This window comes from Phaenicophaeus curvirostris, chromosome 17 (genome assembly GCF_032191515.1).
Source record: "Phaenicophaeus curvirostris isolate KB17595 chromosome 17, BPBGC_Pcur_1.0, whole genome shotgun sequence".
Taxonomy (NCBI): Eukaryota; Metazoa; Chordata; class Aves; order Cuculiformes; family Cuculidae; genus Phaenicophaeus; species Phaenicophaeus curvirostris.
The window spans coordinates 12,423,887-12,444,339 of NC_091408.1; the positions used below are offsets into that span (position 1 = coordinate 12,423,887).

The 20,453-nt window shown below is 38.2% G+C and overlaps 1 protein-coding gene across 1 annotated transcript in view; it reads right to left on the reverse strand.

Annotated features, from left to right (window-relative positions):
• ADGRD1 (adhesion G protein-coupled receptor D1) overlaps positions 1-20,453 on the reverse strand; it is a 145,999-nt gene that overhangs the window by 117,788 nt on the left and 7,758 nt on the right. Inside the window, exons 4-11 of the mRNA XM_069870780.1 lie at positions 17,227-17,349; positions 12,285-12,464; positions 10,800-11,054; positions 7,688-7,752; positions 6,740-6,895; positions 2,616-2,675; positions 1,264-1,381; positions 286-396 (exon numbers count right to left, since the gene is read on the reverse strand). Of these exons, the coding sequence (XP_069726881.1) occupies positions 286-396; positions 1,264-1,381; positions 2,616-2,675; positions 6,740-6,895; positions 7,688-7,752; positions 10,800-11,054; positions 12,285-12,464; positions 17,227-17,349 (1,068 nt within the window). The remainder of the gene's footprint in view (positions 1-285; positions 397-1,263; positions 1,382-2,615; positions 2,676-6,739; positions 6,896-7,687; positions 7,753-10,799; positions 11,055-12,284; positions 12,465-17,226; positions 17,350-20,453) is intronic.

The following is a 20,453-nucleotide window of genomic DNA, read 5'->3' on the forward strand; positions in this document are numbered from 1 at the left end:
TATAATTTGAGAAATTATGGTTTCTCTGATGTAAAAAGATGTCAAAATTAAATGGCTTCAGTCTCTGTAACCTACCTGTATTATTCAAGATTCATTCAAGTAATATGAAAATTCTACCATATTAATCATTCATTAGTATGACAGAAAACTGCCGCTTCTTTCAGGCCAGTATGATCAAACTGGTTACTTGGACAAACAAAGCAAAACAAAACCTGTTTCCAAGCAGAATTATTTTGTGATACCCTGTTTACATGACTCCGGCCCTCCCTTTAAGTTTTTTCTTACCTTTTTCATGGAAAGCTTCACTGGGAATGGAAATATAACTCTGTCCTCGAGATGGAAATCGATAGTGCGACAAATTCAAAGTCTGATGACGCATTTTGACCAAACTGTAATCTGTGTGATAACCCAAACAAAAATATGGTAAAATCAGTAGCCCCTAGGATCTACTTGACTGTTTAACAAGAATTCCCTAATAGCTATTGCAAGTCTTTAATTTAAAACCTCAGATGTTTGCAGAAAATATAATAAATTCCCCAAATATAAAATTATCTTTTATATCCAATTCCTTTGTGATGGAGAAGCCGGTATGCTTGCTGCTAATATACCATGGACCACTTCACCCATGCTCAAACAATGAGCTTAACAGGGCAAGCAAAACAGATTGATAACAAACTCTTCCAGTGACATTTGAAGACATTATTTCAGACCTCCACTGCTCCATTTTGAGAATGCCAGTGTCCAAGAGTATAGGCAGTGATTAATAGTACTGGTGACTGCTCAGGTTATTTGCCCTCTCACACAGGTCTCAATGAGGCAGAGCAGAACGACAGAACAGATAAATTACCTTTGCTACCTGTAGCATCCAAAGACATGGATGAAATTAAGGTGCTAGGATGCTGAACAGCAGCAAAACAAAACTCTCCTAGAAGGTCAAAACTATTCCTATTATTTGCAATCTCTTACAAAATCTGCAGCTTCTTAGTGATGAGTAAAAGCTCTAGGCACATTAACCTCTTATTAGTATAGTTTTACTAGATTCGTTTCACAGAAAACCTGAAGGAAGATCAAGTGCAGTCTTAGCTGATTACCTCTGGACTAACTGCACAGTCATCTTTCTAATACTGAAACACTGTTCTATATGCAAAAAGGAAAATTATCCAGCTGAATTTCCTCCTTAACATCAGCGACGGAGGAGCTGCAAGCACAGAAGCTTTTAGGACACCCAGACAGTGCAGAAAGGATATTTCTGCTAAATCCTACCTGCCACAGATGATGTGCCCTCAACAGTTAAAGGTAACGTGTTTTCATCCAGATTGTGCGTTATATGAGCCATTACACTGTCAATAGTTTGAATTAAACTTCCAAATATGTGAGCAGTCTGGGGAAAGAAGAAAGAGAAGGCTCTACAACAAAAGAAGCTGCAGTTCCTAGCACAAAATACCAAGGTGTCATGTTAACCTCCTGTGTGACACATTGCTCAACCGTCCCCACAACCTTTTCCACATAAAGTGGATTAAATGTTGCACAAACCGATACCATCTAGGGCCTGACCTTATAAACTACAATGTCTTATAGAATATCTTGAAGTAGCTCTCTGCTCCCATCAGCATTTGACAGTCAAATATATTCAGATCTCAGCAGAACGAGGCCAAGAACCGAGCAGTCTCTTTTGATAATACATAAAGATTGGTATCAGATCTTTATATGAACATAAGCTGAAGCACTACAGTTTGGTCTTTCTTTCATCATTATTAAAATTGTTCCCAGGATAAAGATAGTTTCAAAGCATCAATATGTCCCCTGCAAAACAAGCCTCCAGGTTGAAACGTGATCCATAAAAATCTCAGTGTGAATGCATGTTTCAAAGAAAAAGAAATCTATTTTATCTGAAATCTATTTACATCAGAGATGATCAAGGACTTTAGGCCAAGGTCTTAAATCAATTAGACATCTTCTTGTCTTAAAAGCATTTTAGGCCTCATCGAGACCTTAACTTATGTTAGCCTCTCTTTCTCACAGTTTAAGAACTCTTTTCTGAAATTTTTGCTCCCCTAAGCATCAAACAAAAATCTCAGGAAATTCCTGGGGTCCCCCTGCAAGTATTTCTCTGCATTATGAAAGGTGAACTAGAAAAGAAAGGGCATTGATACAAGTTACTTTTCCCTGTATTAGGTTAAATCTCAAAGCTCCAGCTCATTAAACAGATAAGCACTACCACATATTTCACATGTATTGAAACACATCAATCTGCAGAACAAATATAAACTTTTAAAGTTCAGTGCTTAAAAAAAAAAAAAGTGACTAAGCACTTATTTTAGTAACAGTATCTGTTATTTTATAAATATAATTTTGTTTAATTCATCCTGAAATATTTGGAAATTGCAACAGATAGCTCCCCCTTATTTTAACCCTCAAAAACACATCATAAAAGAAAAGGACATAATTTCTCTGTCTGTAGAACTTTAATGTAAATTAGAAAGTCACGTATGAGAAAATAAATGTCATACTGTCAAAAAATCTTAGTAAGAAGAATAAACACTATCACCTTCATTACTATCCATGTGAAATTATGCAGCTGAAGTAACCTGTAAATCTAAGCCCATTTGCCTTACCTCTGGTACATCCATCCAGCTGGGAAATAACAGAAAGTCTTCAATAACTTTTAAAAATGCCTAAAATATAAATAAAACTATATTACTTGGTTATTAATCAGCTACGTCTCCTGGTAAGGATCTAAAGCAGATCTCTGCTGGATTTGCTTGGGTTTTTATTTCAAGATGACAAGCCCATCTTCATTCAGGTCACAGATTTATCTCTACCTGCCAACACTCTCAATGTGTTCTGTATGGTGACATTTTAAAGTAATAGTTTATTTATTGATAGTAACACCACTGTGAAACTCCCAAAGTGCAATCATTATACAGCAGCTGAGGTGACAACACTGGAACTAAGACTAAGGGGAACTTATTCTCCCATTTTAATTAAACTCATATGTTTAACTCATTAATACTTCTTTTAGTCTCATGTGATCAGATATTTCAACAGCACTACATAAATAAATGGGTCCCATCACTTGTACAATTTATCATCTGCTTAACTTCTGCACAGAAAGGTTGGGTTTGAGGTGAGGATCTGTGGTGACGGGCACTGTTCAAATGCTCAGCATGATGCAGTCTCTGTCCTAAGGAATCTTGCTGATGAAGACAAATAGAAGGAGGAGAAAAGGGAGCACAGAAAATAACATGAATTTAAAAGAAAAAAATCCATATCTCCTGCTTAAACTTCTGTGTTAAAATGTCTAAAAAATATCAATTGAATATAGAAAGGTTCCACTGAGAAACGTGAAAGAAATCTGCAAGACTTTTCTGAGTATAATTTTACAAGCCATCGTACCCAGGGCAGTACCAGAGCTTTTGCTTACTTTTGGGTAGGACAATCCTTGCAGCCCCTCTCAAATAATCAGCATAGAATTCTACTTGGCACGCACAGAAGTTATCTTAAATTCAGGCCAAACATCCCAGAGCATTCAGTGAGTATCGAGAATTACTCTAAAAAGGGTATGTTCACAGCAGTAGGATGGGACATCATCCAGGGGGACCTGGACATGATGGCAAAGTGGGGCTGTGTGAATCTCACTAGGTTCAACAAGGCCAAGTGCAAGGTCCTACACCTGGGTCGGAGCAATCCCTGATTTCAATACAGGATGGGGGATGATGCGATTGAGAGCAGCCTGTGGAGAAGGACCTGGGGGTGCTGGTTGAAGAGAAGCTTGACATGAGCTTGCAATGTGCACTCACAGCCCAGAAGGCCAAGTGTGTCCTGGGCTGCATCAAAAGCAGCGTGGCCAGCAGGTGAGGGAAGAGATTCTGCCACTCTATTCCTCTCTTGTGAGACCTCATCTGGAATATTGTGTCCAGTTCTGGAATCCTCAACATAAGAAGGAGATGGAACTGTTGGAATGGGTCCAGAGGAGGCTACAAAGATGATCAGAGGGCTGGAGCACCTCCCATACAAGGACAGGCTGAGAGAGTTGGAGTTGCTCAGCCTGGAGAAGAGAAGGCTCCAAGGAGACCTTATAGCGACCTTCAAGTACCTGAAAGGAGCTACAAGAAAGCTGGGGAGGGACTGTTTACAAAGGCTTGTGGTGATAGGATGAGGGGCAGTGGGTATAAACTGGAGAGGGGCAGATTTAGACTAGACATAAGGAGGAATTTCTTTGCTATGAGAGTTGGTGAGGCCCTGGCCCAGGGAAGCTGTGGCTGCCCCATCCCTGGAGGTGTTCAAGGCCAGGTTGGATGGGGCTTGGGCAGCCTGATCCAGTGGGAGGTGTCCCTGCCCATGGCAGTAGATTGGAAGTAGGTGATCTTTAAGGTCCCTTCCAACCCAAAGTATTCTATGTTCAAACACTGAAAAGGGAGCAAAAGCAGTTGTGGAATGACTGAGCAGGGCAGCATTATAATAGAAAATAGAAGTCAGATTTGTCAGAAGCAATACATTATAAATGTGTGTCAGTAATCAGCAAGTTTATTGCATATCACTTAAATCAAATTTTCTTGTGCTGTGAGGCATATGACAATCAGGACAGAGATAACTCTACAGAAAATAGCATGCATGCTCAGTACCTGTCTTTCAGGGAATTAGCTGCAGACAATACAAAGCCTAACCATCAGTCAGACAAATGACAGCCTCTGTATGTATGATCAGGACTCTCTCGTGTTTACTTCCCAAAATAGCTTTGCTAAAGATAATCACATCCCACATTTCTGCCTGCAAATCACTTTCATGGCACACACAAAGCAGCATCAGATAGCATGAATGAGCAACCAAATGGCATCTGAAATGATGTGGGAAACTGGTATGATACCTGACAGGATGATGTTCCATTTTAAATTTAGGGCCCCCACAAAATTTTCAGCAAAACAAAGGAAACAAAGTATTAGAGCTTTTTAGAAGGGTTTTTGCTACATATTAAACTGTGCACCACTAAATGCAAGCTTTATAGTCTGCAAATGCTAAGCTTTTAACACAAACTATCAATTGCTGTCCCTATAGTTTTCAGAAGTGTTTATCTATATTGTTCGCTGGCGTAAATGCTACTTGTCACCCTGGTGTTACCCACAGGCTTAAAGGAACAATCACCAGTGAGGCCAGAGCTGATGACTGTAATAGTAGCTTTCTAGCCTGCTGAAATCAGGGAATTAGATCGCCATCATTTTACAGAAGGCTAACTTTATGTTAGCAGAACATGACCCCTTGTCCTCATCTCAGACTGCAAAAAAAACCTTTTTTTCTTTTTTTTTTTCTATAGAATCATAGAATAGTTTGGGTTGGAAGGGACCTTAAAGATCATCAAATTCCAACCCCCCTGCCATGGGCAGGGACACCTCCCACTGGATCAGGCTGCCCAAGGCTCATCCAACCTAGCCTTGAACACCTCCAAGGACAGGGCAGCCACAGCTTCCCTGGGCAACCTGGGCCAGTGTCTCGCCACTCTCACAGTGAAGAAATTCCTCCTTATGTCTAGTCCAAATCTGCTCCTCACCAGTTTATACCCATTGTCCCTTGTCCTATCACCACAAGCCTTTGTGAACAGTCCCTCCCCAGCTTTCCTGTAGCCCCTTCAGGTACTGGAAGGCTGATACAAGGTTTTCCCCGAGCCTTCTCTTCTCCAGGCTGAACAACCCCAACTCTCTCAGCCTGTCCCCATATGGGAGGTGCTCTAGCCCTCTGATCACCTTTGTAGTTCTTTTCTTTGTGGATTAGCGGAGACAAAAATAAATTAGTCAGTTAAGCATTGGACCCGATCTTTCCATGAACTAGTTTCAGTAGAGGTTTGTGATATGCCTACATAGGACTCCTGGCTGTGACTGGAACCCAACGCAAGCTGAAGCTACTAACTCACAAAAGCTAAGGACACAATCATCACACAGTCTGTCTCCCACAGCTTTCCACCTCCAGCACAGAGCTGGCAGGGCAGGGTGTGTGCTGCTGCCTGCAGAGTCCAGCAAGGATAACGCATCTCTTGGCAGAAGAGAAGCCAGAGGAGAGGCACACCTTGCCCTCTGCTTACTGCAGGAGCAATAAATACTAGCAAAAGGTTGGGCAGACAGCAGTAATTGATAACTTTTCCTCTAGTGCAGATGTGAATCTCAAAATAGTAAATTTGTAATTTACACTTGGGCAATTCCCCAAGGCCAGGCTGTTACTGCCTCAACTAGAGTGTTTCCCACTTCCAAGTCAGTTAGTCTGCCATTAGCTCACGCATGCATCCAGTTTGCTGCCATCTCTACTCTGATTAAAGTGTCTTTATGTCTTGCACCCAATAGACTGTCAAACTCTGCTGCATTTTGGATCAGCTAGGCCATCCAGGGAAATGCTGAATTTTGCTCCAGAGTTGTATATTCTTCATTGAACACACTCGCAGCTGGAAAAAACCCTAACAAATTGTTTCGTCCTCCTCTTTTTCCTGCTCTACTAAACAATTTTTTTCCTGCATGATCATTGTTCCAAGGATTTATAATTAATTCATAAAATAATATCCCCAAGAACTAATAAAACCTTTAAACTATTTTATCTTCTTGCAGCCCATCTACGACTAATCCCTAAAATAACTACTGCGTTATCCCTACATATTTTCTGCAGTCAGCAAAAACTTTCAAAGCTGCATTCACTATTCCACCTCCTGGAGAAATTTCAGGGTGAACTGGCTCCACACACAGATGTGAAAGACACGTACCTCTGCCAGGCTGAGCGCAGTAGTTTCTGACACGGTTTTGTTGGGCAACCTGAAGAACACGTTCTCCAGGTAGCCCAGCATGGTGTCAGGGGACTGGAAGTTCCCTCTCTCCTCGGTCAGACTAGTTATTATGGAGCGATAGGCATTTGTAGAGAGCTATGGGAGAGAGGTACAAGCATCAGAAATTATTCTGCGTGGCAATCTTTATTTCTCATTTTGGCCCAAAAGGGATCTTGAGGCATAGCAGACTGCTGTGATTACACACAGGAGGCTACGAAACCCAAGGGAACAGGAAAGCAAACAGACAGATAGGCAGGATAAACACAATATACAGTCACAGCTTCATTTTTTCATTAGCAATTCAGGCCCTACCTGCCATAGTTTCCTGAAAGCCTCCGTGAATAAGAAGAAAACTAATATATGTTAGACACTGCAAATATAGCAAGAAAATGAAAATGCAATGCAACAACTGCACGTAGGCTGATTACAGCTGATTGTATGTATTCTGCATATGAAAAATTAATTTTATTTTAAATCTTTCTCATTACACATTTACTGAATGGATGAAAGCTAATTTTGTTATTGTGGGAATTTTTTTCTAATTTTAAAGGAAATGACAAAAAATAGCAAAAGGATTTTGAATATCCTATGTCTTCAAAGTTTATTGAAATACTTTGAGCTTTGTACATTTTTTCCCTTTTTAAATGTAGAATATCTTTGGTTTTTTAACAACCAATTCTCTTTATCTGTCCTTCATTAAGCGTTCGTAATACTCCTGTCTTCCCATAGTGGCTAAAAACTCTCCCTATGCTCATCAGAAAGTGTTTATAATAGGGGTATAATAGGGGCAATAGTGCCATTATAGAGACTTGTTAAGTGAGGAGAGTCTACAAGTCTAATACATACACATTATGACATTATAGAATAGAGTTACAAGGACTGTCCTACCACAGGTTTTGCGGTGGTTGTCACCACAGACCATGGAAGTGTTGAAGAAAGCAAAACTTGCACACCTGGGGAAAACACAGACAGAAATGACAGCGTTAATAAATCTAATATCCCCACTGTTGAATCAGCTCTAACTGAAAGAAACATATTTGCTATTCTGTGTACTTTAATTATTTGCAGAATTGCAGCTACACAGGCTTGTTTAAAGTATTCCATTTACCGATTCTCTTGTCTAAATAAAGATGATGAAATAAAATTGACGTGTCTTGCAATTTAGTCTGTCTTAAACAGCTAAACTTGTCTTTGCCAACAGGAAATTTCAAGTGTTATATCTCAATAAAAAAAGGACACCTGTGCAATTAAAACTCTGGCACCTGTCTTCCTTCTCTAGCTGTTCTCACAACATTTATGTGAAATATTTAGGCAAAATTTAAAAGAAAAACAATCCCTTGTCTTATCAGAAATAAATAATAATCTGGACCAGGAATGTACAGACACTGGAAAAAATGAGACTCAAGCCTCAGCTATGATATCGAAATGCTAATGTTTTACATTAATGTTTAAATTAATGTTTTACATCTAGAGTCTAAATTCCATGAGTGCCAAATAAAGTCACACCCATGAAGGCAAGTTCAGAAAGACATTTCCACATTAAAAAAAAAAAAATCTGTAAGAAATATTGAAAGACAAGGGAAACACGCTTCTTCATTGCAGAAAAACAAAGGCAACCTCAAGTAAAAGAACACTGGGAGAAACAGTAATTTACTCGTGCTTTTGGGGCATGCCAGGTTTGCATTAAAAAAATACCAAGGGTCAAGGAGTCACGACACAACATTCAGCAGCATTTTCAGGATTTAATAGATAATGTCTCTGGTAGGTGTTTTTTAGTTGATTTCAAGCAATGGTGAGGTTGCTATTAATAAGACAGGCTTGACTAATAAATGCCACCCACCAGCACTACAACTACTGAAAATTAGCATATGAGCATGTCATAAATAATTTGTCAAGACAGAAGGAATAAACTCAATTTTGGATGGTTTCAAGTTGCTTCATTGTAAAAATATTGATGCAGAATGCATGAAAAATTCTGTACAACTCTCTAAAAATTTAGACCTTGGCAGAATCCAAGAGCCGAGCTCTTTCTGCAGTACTTCAAAAGCTAGCTACAAGCATTAATGTCCAGCAGTCAGATATTTTGAGCTCCAGTAAGGCTCTTTCTAGACCAAATTATAGAGGAAAGAAGTAGAAACTTCAATGCTGAGCAGGATTTGGATTTGTGGAAAGAATTTTCTACAACTACCTGAAAGGAGGTTGTGGAGAGGAGGGAGCTGGGCTCTTCTCCCAAGTGACAGGGGGCAGGACAAGAGGGAATGGCCTCAAGCTCCACCAGGGGAGGTTCAGGCTGGACATTAGGAAAAAATATTTCACAGAAAGGGTCATGGGGCACTGGCAGAGGCTGCCCAGGGAGGTGGTGGAGTCCCCTTCCCTGGAGGTGTTTAAGGTACGGGTGGATGAGGTGCTGAGGGGCATCGTTTAGTGATTGATAGGAATGGTGAGACTCGATGATCCAGTGGGTCTTTTCCAACCCAGTCATTCTGTGATTCTGTGATTATTTGTTAGAGGGAAGATGGGAGGCTAGAGGGCTTCATAGGATAGTTGCTGTGAGTCCACAAGAGTTCAAGGGGATAAAAAAAGAGTTCTCTTTGTGTTTGTACACATCTCATACTACTTTAACAGGAAAACATATATATAGATCAGGAAAATCTGAACATCTACTACTCTTGAGTTTAACAACATAACACTCTTCTTGATTTACACTAAATCAAAGCATGTGACTTATGGCAGCTTTGAGTTGGACTGTGTTATAGGAACGCTAGATCGTTGTGAAACACACAACAGCCAAACACAAAAGCATTTTTTCCAACACGACCAGAACCTTATAAAGTTAATAAACCTTTTTTTTAATATATATATATATATTTCCTGTATCAAATGAATACTCTCCCATCAGAACTTTTGTAAAAACAAATACTCTCCCATCAGAAGTTTTGAACATTTCATAGGAATCACTTATTAAAATATTTTAAAACAAAAAACTCAAGCACAGCTGCCATCATTATGCAGCAAAGCAAATAGATTGCTTCATTACACATCAGATGGACTGTTTCCTTTCTCAGTGACTTCAGTTCTACAGAAATTATTTTATATTTTCTTGTTGATAAAATATATTTCATATATATTTGTTTGCTATAATGAAGCCTGGAAGCCAGACACATACATTTTCATTTCCAGGCACACACCAGAAGTTCTACGTTATTCAAAGAGTTTCCATTGTAAAAATGGTTCCCATAGATTTAAAAGCACAAGAGCTATGGGTGCAACTGCTTTATCTCTCAGTAACCTAGTAAGAAAAAAATGAAAGCAGTGAAACTGCCAACAAAGCCAAATGTTCCAGATGCCCCATAGCTTTATTTCCGAGATGAATGTTTTCTAATTGCTACTCACACATAAGCACTTCATAGCAACAGCCCTACTTGTAGTGAAAAGTTTATTATAAAGATCCACAGAACAACTGACAGGGTTTAGTCTTCCAGGTCTTTTATAATTCCAAATCTTTGCCTTTTATATTACATTTCAGCTGATAGAGTTTTTTGTTTGGTTGGTTTTTTTTTAAGTTCACAAGCATACATGACTTAATAAGTCTTTATCACTCCAGGAAATGGAAAGATAATGATTATTATCCATATCTGCTAGAATACACTGAACGATTTGGCTCTAAGTTACATAACCACCAGTGTGCAAGTTAGAAATCTGGATTCAGTCTCTCCTAGTACTGTTCTGCCTCAAGTCTAATTATTTCTCCTCTTCTTTGATTCTAGGAAATCTGACAATGGCTAGATACTTCAGGTCTTGTTTTTCAGGAGCTAGAACCCAGTATGGAAAGACTGCACATCCAAAGACAGCTGAGTGTTTCACTAACATTCATACCTGACTTTTTCTGCCTCCAAAACTTACATTCAATAGCTGAAAGATGTAAAATGACCACAAATCCTACAGATCAAAGTCAGCACCTTCACAGAAGATGAATTATGGCGACAGTGCATATACTCACCAACAGCAGCTGTGAAGTACTGCTCAATTTCATTGGGGGTGAGTGCCCTTTCCCATATAATGAATTCATCAAACGCCCCGTTCACATAGCGCTTAGTTTGATCCCCTTCTGCCCCAGTCAGTAGATTTGCACTGGGGTCTCCATAGTCATAGAAAACTTTCCCATCTGGATCAGTTGTGTTTAGAGTTCCATTGACATAGACTTTCAGTCCTTCTCTTGATTTCCAAGTAAAGAGAATATGAGTCCAATAAGGACCTGAAAAACATTACAGTCACAGCAAAACCCATGAATCAATTCAATTTAGAGTTTTCCTTTTCAGTATGTTTTTGCTGACTTCTGCAATGCCATAGAGCTATATAGGAAGTGCTAAGAGTGAATTATGGAATGCTGATGTCATGTATATTAATCTTTATATCCATGGGGAAGCCCATACTTTGGCAGAATGCCTGTTAGCTTTTGTCTGAATTCTTACTTGGGCTCACTGCAGTTTCATAAATTATGCTTGTTAAGTATTATTGGCCAAGATTTGAAGTCTTTTCAATACTGTTTCAAAACTTTATGCAGCAAGGACCGCATAAGACTGCAACAGCTGGAGAAGAAGAAAATAAACTAATTAGAAGTTGCTGTAATTTCTTTGTTATATTCGAGAGGCTAAAAATGTAACATTAATTTTCATTTGAATAGGATAATCCATAAAGGTGTGAATTATTCTCACTGTTTAGCAGTTTTTTGATTAAAACAAGATTTCTAAACGGGTTATTTATTTATATATATTATATTTTGTTTATCATTTATGGAAAGCTGCTACTATGAGATGAGAAAGTCCTATTTTACCAATGTAAAGGTAGTCAAATTAAAGTAAGAAAAGATTTAGTGATCACAAGACCACCAGAATTTGTTCTAGTCTCTAAGTAATAGTGCTCCCCATCACTACACAGTTTAGATAAAAGCAGTAAATTATGCCTATTAATACTGATTAAGATATACTTATTAATAATATGACATGGCATACAAAACTTGATGCTCAACAGACAACAAAATGACCAAAGCACAAAACCCCCAATTAGATAGTTACCAAATAAAGACTTAATATGGGAGACAGTAGAGGACAGGACATGTACCCAGTTTTAGAATGTACTGAGAACTGTCAGGGATTAATCTGCATTCTACACTCATGTTTCCATCTAAGCACTCATTTTTTAATCTACTGATGTCAATAAAAATTCCACTTCAGAAAGAACTGGAAGTTGAGTTTGAGGACTGTTACTAATGACAGATGTTCTATAATAGAATACCACTGGCTTTTCAGTTTTACTTTATCTCTCTCTCCCCACATGAAGAGACTTCTACAGCACGGAGCTCTGTAGCTGTTTTTCTTATCCCCTTCTTTTTCCTGAAGTTGTGTTCTCACCACTACATTTCTCTGCAAGAATAAAATAAAATTTAACAAAGAAACTTATTAAAAAACTAATTTATAAACTTTACCTGGTGGACTAAAGCTTGCTTTCCACTTCATCTTGGCATTCCCATGGGTGTAAAATTCCACTGAGCCTTCACCTTCATTTGAATAGATTTTGAAACCACTGGAAATTACTTGTCCACCAGAGGCAGGGAGAAACTTAGCCTTCTGGTCTTGAGTCTTCCAGAAAAAGGAAAATGTTACTCCTGATTAAAGCAAGTGAGAGGAGATTTTAATAACAAACAAAAAACCATTCCAATACTGCACAATACAGAGTGGGAATGCTTCTGAGGACAGATCACCTGCTAGCATAAACAACGGCAGCTTTTTCAAACAACTTTTTTTTTTTTTTCTCACAGTTTAAACCAAATAAACAGCTCTTCTTTATTTCACATCACATACATATTACCCAGGACACAACAGAAATTGTTGCTTCCTGAGTAGCTTATATCAGTTAAAACTAAAGTTCTTTGAATATCAAAAGTAATAAAGCCTTTTTTTGGTTACAGACTTGTGCTTCCATTCCCTTTGCCTTATCTCTCCAGTATCCCTAGACTTCCCACCCTCCTGTGATGATCACTTTTCCTTCTGTGATCTTCATTTATTTCAAAGCACAAGTAGCTCTCTTATCTCCATATCCTCCACCAGCTTCTAGATCTCTTTTTGATGTTCACCAAATGCCAGCAGAGCCATGAATAATACATTGATTGCTTCCAAGCTACTGATGTGCTAACTGGCTGCCAGTGTGCCTATGCTAATTGAGTAGCATCCATTGCTAATTACACTTTAATTCTCCTAAGTGTATTATTACCTCTGTTTTCACACTTCAATGCCCCAATAATTGCTGAAAGCCAAGAAACAATGTAAAATAAATGGACAGAAACATGTGCAGAGCCACAGTCAAAATTCTGAGGTGCCTACCTACACAAAAATCAAATAATTCTTCCCATAATGCAAGTGGAATTCTGCAAGCACACATGAGGAACTTTGTCCACAAATAATCCTGCTGAATTCACAGTAAATTTTACTAATATACTGTAAAACTGAAGAGCTCTGTAGATTGCACATTAGTGAAGAAATATGATTGCTGTAAGATGGCTTGCTTCTTTAACAAAGGTTACATCAAAAGGCCTGACTGAAACACAGGTAGCAAATCAAACCTCCCTCACACTTCAGAAATTCATAGTGGCTCTGCTGTAGAGATTCTGAAGTCAAATGCGATTACAAAGAAAATGGCTCGACTAAACAGCTTCTAAGAATGTTCATCTCACAATTTATAGTACAAAGTGCTGACAATAAAATCTGAGTTCAGAGCAGGTTGAGAAAAAGTTTATGAACTACAGAAGCGGAATAGGTTTTGCCACAAAGAATCATAATGAATTCAGTCGGCAATGACCCTGAAGATTGCCTAGTCTAAACTGTCTGCTCAAAGTATGGCAAATTCCAGAGCTAGATTTGGTTGCTCAGCACTCAGCTGAGATTTTAAAGTCACCGCAGGTTCAGATTGCCTCTCATGCAAACTATCCTGATGCTTGGCCACTCATATTGCAAAGGAACTTTTTCCTTAGGTCTAACCAGCTTTTCCTGTGCTACAATCTGCATTACCATCTGTGTTACCTGTCACATCTTCATTGTTGCATCTCCAAGGCTGTTTAGCTCCATAGATTTCTATAACCACCCATCAGGTAGTTGAAGACAGCCCTTAGCATTCTCTTCTCTTCAAGGAGCATGGAAAAGCCTCAGTCACCTCTGCCGTGTCATATTGTCCAGCTCCCTAAGACATCTACTGAACTCTCTCTGGTTGGTCAGAATTTCTTTTGTACCAAGGGCCAAAAACGGGACATAGCACTTCAGATATGCTCTCATGAGCACCGAACAGAGAGGAAAAATCTCTTCCCTTAACCTGCTGACTATGCCATTTTGACACGTAGTCACAATATCTGTCTGAATGATTTTACAGCCAGCAGTTCTGCAGGCCGCCCAGGCACCGTAAACTTTGCCAATTTGCTACCAGATAGCCCAGCACAAGTTAATGAAGCCCTCAAACTATGTACATTTCTGGTTAAAGCCATAGGGTTTTTTTATACGTCTCATAATTCTATGATTAAGGATGGAAAAGCCTCAGACATCCCACTACAGTCATCAGAAATATTCCTACCCCTACTCTCTGATACATAATTTTTTTAGATTCCACATCTGCTTTTTGTCACATTAACGAAGCAGAAAAGTTAAAAATTATGTTATTGTGGAATAAATAACTTAGCCGTGTAGCATATTCCTGTTTAACAGATCTTTCTGTTTATCCCCATGACAGCATCCATCAGTTTACATGATCTATACACCATTCCCTAAATGCTTTATACATGATAAAATAACTACCAAGGAAATGTTAATCAATTATCGTCGGCCTCCCGGAAATCAATCAGTATAGGAACGTCATCAATCTCAGTTTGCTAGACCTTGATAGATATGGATTTAAAGCTGTAAATTCTGTGAACTCTCAGCTGAAGAATTTGAGGTCTGTTGTAAGCAAGTTGCAATGCCCTCATCAGCAGGTAAGCTCGAGTTCATATTTCAGCTTCTTTACCACACCAGTAACAGGTTGAAACACTGACCCAACCCTCTTTCCAGAAAGGCATGAATTTCGCTTGTATCTGCACACCGTCCTTCCCCATCCTAGTGAAGGGTCGCCAAGGCTGACCATGTGAAACCATTGTTGCTATTAATGCCACTCCTCTGTCAGCATCTCACAATCTTTTCACAGCACTTCACCACACTTCTGAAAGGTATGGAAGTGTGATTCCTTCCGTACAGGCCAAGAGAAGAACATACAGGGCATGTCTGCAGTGGAGCTTCCCCATCTTTCACTCTCTAACTTATTGGACTACCCTGTAGCTACTGATTGTCCCGCAGCCATGAGGAAACCATGGATCTAAATCCTCCTTAAGTTCGTGTTGGTTTATGAAATTCAAAATTGAAAATAATAATTCAAGTAAGGCACACAATAAACAGCTTTATTAAATTCTATATTGCGCAAAGGATTGCTTTTTAATTTTTTTTAATTCAAATTCATCAATGTTGACTAAATCCAACTTCTCCTGCTGGCTCTAGCCCAGGTTGCCCAGGGAAGCTGTGGCTGCCCCATCCCTGGAGGTGTTCAAGGCCAGGTTGGATGGGCCTTGGGCAGCCGGATCCGGTGGGAGGTGTCCCTGCCCCAGTGTCAAGTGAGAGGGGTGGAACTGGATGATCTTTAACGTCCCTTCCAACCCAAACTGTTCTATGATTCTACTAATGATTAGGAGAACATCTTTCACAAATGTTTCTTTTGACTGAAAACACTATTTAAATGAGCCCAAAATTGTTTACAGAAAAGCATTGTTTAAAAATTACTTAAGAACTGAGGAAGGTGGGAGAAGAATGTGTCCACATTTAAAAAACAAGAGGTATTTGTTTTCTCAAGTCAAAATAACAATGAAATGTTATTAAATTTTGGCTAGGAAAAAGTACTGGGATTTTTGTTTCGTAAATTGTAATATTTCCTCTGGAAAGATCCAAAGACTGTTTCATAAAGCACTCCCTGCTTAAAGTGTTCTAAACATCAGTTTCACTCAATACAACCAACGAACATCAAGGGATGTGTAAGCAATATTAGGCTTGAATAAAATTACATCTTACTTGCCACAAGTTTTATTTGATTCCGAGAAGAACAAAGACACTTTCTTTAGGCAAAGGGTTGTTGGTTTCCCCCTCCCTTTTTTCATACCTGCTACAGTGATTTAGTATATATTGTTTGTATGATTTCTTCTCTTCACATTTATCTGCTGAACATTTCAGCGTTTTATGTTTTTAATGTTCCTGTTTGTGAGATACTGGAAGTGCTCTGGTACTATAAAAATAATTTATTCTGATCATTATATTATACTACAGATGCAGAAATAATATGACTTAACCGATGATTTTTATTTCCCAGTGGTATAGAAAAAGGTATGAGAAAATACAACACGGATCAGAAAATATGCCTACAGTAGGATACTGAATTATTTTTTCTAATATTCTCAGGTAACAGCCGTGTACCCTCTGCTCTCTGAGTTTCTCCTTCTTTCTTAAAACAGTAAATACACAGCTTTGGTGATAGAAGTTCAAGGAAAAAAAACCCAAACTATTTCAAGTAATGTTACCCCTTTGAAAAATGGACAAAATCAACAAAAGTAAGAAAATTTGATGTTAACAATATCACTTAAGCTACAGGACTGCTGGAGTTTATGTATAGAAAGCCTCCTCTTTCCACTGATCCTTCCATTTCTACTGAATTTTAATCTCATATTTTATGAGAATAAATATTTTACACTAGTGAGTACTTGTACCTTTTGTTTGACAGACATATACAGCTTTAATCATCATCTGTGATCAACACATTGTCAAACCCTCTATTCCACCTGTCATTTTGTGACTCTAGCCCAAGAAGAAGGAAGGGAAAAGAAATAGAGTCATGAGATTTAAACACCTACAAGGACGAAAGGATTCCGAGACATTAGAGACTTTGTTATCTTGAAAGATAAATGTAAAAAAATCCAAGCATTCCCACTGAGAGGCCACACTGAAATCTTGTCTCCTACATTTGAAACCTAGAGGACAACTTCTTTGTTTGTCAAACAGCAGTTCTTGTAGAAATTAGTCTTGGTGCCGCAGGCAAAATTTTGGGCACTGCAAGCTTATTTCTGTTTATGTTTGAATTAATTGAACTGTAAATCATCAATCTGAGTAGCTGGTGATTAGTTCTAATTTAAATTGAAGTTAGAAAAGACTAAATTTTCAGCAATCAACATTCAATTGTTCTAAGAGTCAATAAGGAAAAACTGCAAGCTAGAATTTTAAGAGTTCATTCCAATGAGGAAAGAAACAACAATTACTGAATTACATCATTTGACAGCAAAAGAAAGGCAAGTAGTAATTAACTAATTTACTAACCTTCAGGTCCACAAACTTCTGGATTACTAATGCAAGAATTTTGATACCTTCCAAAGACTAGAAAGGTAACTCCTTTCTCTCCAGCAACGTACATTCCTTTGTTCACCATTCCTTCTACAATATCTAAAGGAAAAGCAAAATATAGTTTAACATTGCCATAAATCAGAACTTACTGAAAATATGATTTTAACAGACTAGTACACCTCATATGTTTACCTCATCGCAGCTATAGGTTTGTTTTTGTTAGTTTGGGGTTTTTTTGCAGTTTTTCTTTTTTATTTTTTGTTTGAGTTTGGTGGGATTTGTTGGTTTTGTTTGGGGTTTTTCTGCCTTTTTTTTATGTTTGGCTTTTTTTTTAAAGAACCATCCAAATAACTCTTTCATTTCTAGCTTGTAAAAATCATACTGATACTCATCACTCAGATTCTTGATTAATTAAGACTGCTTGACAGAACCAATACACTCAAAAAATTATCATTTCAAAGTAATCTGGGTAAACTTTATGCTTTCCAGAGACCTGAGTACTAGACACATCACAGTGGTTTTTCTATTTAGGGTTAGGCTGTTAGTGAAGAAATTATTTAATAAATCAAAACTGTAACAGAACAGGGATTTTTTTTTCATTTTTAAAGGGGAAATTTTGTGATCAGAAGCCACTTTTCATTAAAAAAAAATCAATTAAATATACTTGAGAAGCTATATTCAAGAGGCAGAAATACATATCCTTTTCAGGCATCTTTTGGTATGGCACCGTTGTCATTTGAAAACTCTGTTTCTTTGTCTAATATGGATAATTACTGATTTTCTTGTGATCCAGTTGTGATTTTCTTGTGTTCCCTCCTAAAGAAAAGAACTGTTGATTCATCTCCTTCGAGCTAAAGCACATAAGCCTTTGTGATACTAAAAAACCATGATAGTTGTTTACTATGGGAAACCTCAGTAAGGTCTGAGAGTCCAGCTGATAGATGATAAGGGAAAGTTCATCTCATTTGTCCCAAGACTAAAGGAAGGACTAATTTTAGCAATGAAGACAATAGGAAATCAAAGTGAAAAAAACCTGCTCTGCTAAAAAGCCAGCATTGCACAGAACACAGAATATTCTATCGTCTGTTTCTGAGCAGACAAAACATAATTGTTCGGTTTGGAATTTCAAATTAATACTATTGTTTTGTAATGTCATTACTGCAAGGATTGTAAAGATTTGCTTTTAAGACCCTTCTGTACAATTCTCCTGAAAAAGTGCCAGGAGAGGAGTTGCTCCGAGGGAAACGGCAGCAGTGAGAGTATAGTCTTTTCCTGGTCTGAGGTACAGATATTGCCAGCGATGCTTGATATTTGAAAATCCAGTGTGATCAGAAGGGAAACAATGAAGGCACAAATGGTCTAAAACACATAAAGGGTGGAACTTAAGGGATTTCTTTCTGTATTTATCACTGTGTATCTATCTGACATAACAAAGCGTTTTGCAGAGCGGAACACAGCACAGATCATGCCAAGGATGCACAGTCAGTGCTAGGGACTGGAGGGATAACCATGAACACTGTAGTCATTGTTTCAAGATTGTTCATCTCTTTATGCAACAGGGCACGGGCAGAAGGGCATCTTGTTTTCAAATCGTAGACAACCAGCAGGTGTGAGGACAGTAGTCGCAGTGCTGTCCCACCTGTAGGGTAAAAGCCCTCAAGGAAACCGTAACAGCACCGTGTAGCCCTCAGTAAACATACAGCCACATATTTCCTTAGTTCATTCCAAATCTCAACAGATATATCACAGTTTTCAAGCATCTTCCCCTCCTTTTGAGGAAGAAGCTGTCACATTCTGTCTGCAATCGACAGATAAAATTTAGTTTCTTTTAAAATTGTGAGTGTGCATTATGGAATGAAGCAAACATTTCAAAGCTTTCTTTAGGCACTTGAATTCTAAGTTAATCTAGCCAGAATAAATCCCATAAGGTAATGCATTTCTGTTTCCATAGCATTTCCTTTGCCATTGATGTCATTCTTTTTAATGTTCATATTGAATACATCTTATTATGCAAGAACTATGTAAATGGCCTATAAAGTAGATAAGTGAGGACTGAAAGGAATTAGGGTCATTTGAAGTTCATTATTAATAGAGTTCACATTTGCCAGCACACTTTTACTGTTGGAGAGTAGAAAAATTCTGGGTTTAGTATTCTAATATAAACCTCCTAGTATCTGAGCAGCCTAAATGACAGTTCTACCATTTCCATGCTTCTCCTTAGGCCAGATTTTCCAACAACTAGTGAGTTAATATGTAATTGTAGAGTGGACAGGAGGTCACACTTCAATTGCACCTGCACAAGCATAAATCCTAGTAACTTAAATTAAATGACTTGAAGCTTGTGCTGGTATAGATGTAACTAGTTTCCAGTCTGTCAGGTTTCTGCCTGGAGAGCTGTCATTGTCTGTTCTTCCTTCTATCACCTAGTGCTTTGATGTGAAATAGAGATATAAATCATTAAAAGGAAATCCATATGCAGATTTGTTTTAAAGAAAACATGTTAATTGAGGATGTCGTGACTGATAAAATCTTACTTCCAAGGGTTTGCAAATTTGCTTGCATTTGTCTTCTTTAACGCATCTTTTAAAAAATACTATGAAATGTTGAAAACCAGATGGTTTCTTTTCCCCTTTAACCTTGAAAAACAAGAAAAAAATCAACTGTTTGTTCTTATATGTTCCTCTGAAACATCATCTCCGTTTTCTTAAAGCTAACTACAAATATTTTAGGTTTTGGAGGACCTCTGGGGCGCATTTTCCCATGGGGAGCTTAGCATGGGGATGCCTCTCCCACCAGTTCAGAGTAATTCAGGTAACATTGCAGGAGTGCTTTTTTCAGTAATGTAAGCCAACATAAGGATCAGACCTTTACCACATGACCACTTGAACCCAAACTCAGTGTTAACTTTGACTCCAACGTTACAAGAACCATCCAAGCTTGACAAATGCAGAACAAAAAATATGTAAATCCTCACCTACAGTTGCAGAGAAGTTAGAGTAGGCAGAGTCATTGGTATATACAAAGGTAGAGTTATGGGAAGGAAGCACAGTGAAGTTGTGGATTCTTAGAGCTGGGTGGAACAACAAAAGAAAATAAGCAAAACAATGAATATACACAATCGGTAATGAATTAACCAGTTCATATCTCTCAACATAGCACAAATCACAGATGTCAGTCTGGCTTTTAACATTATCATACAACTA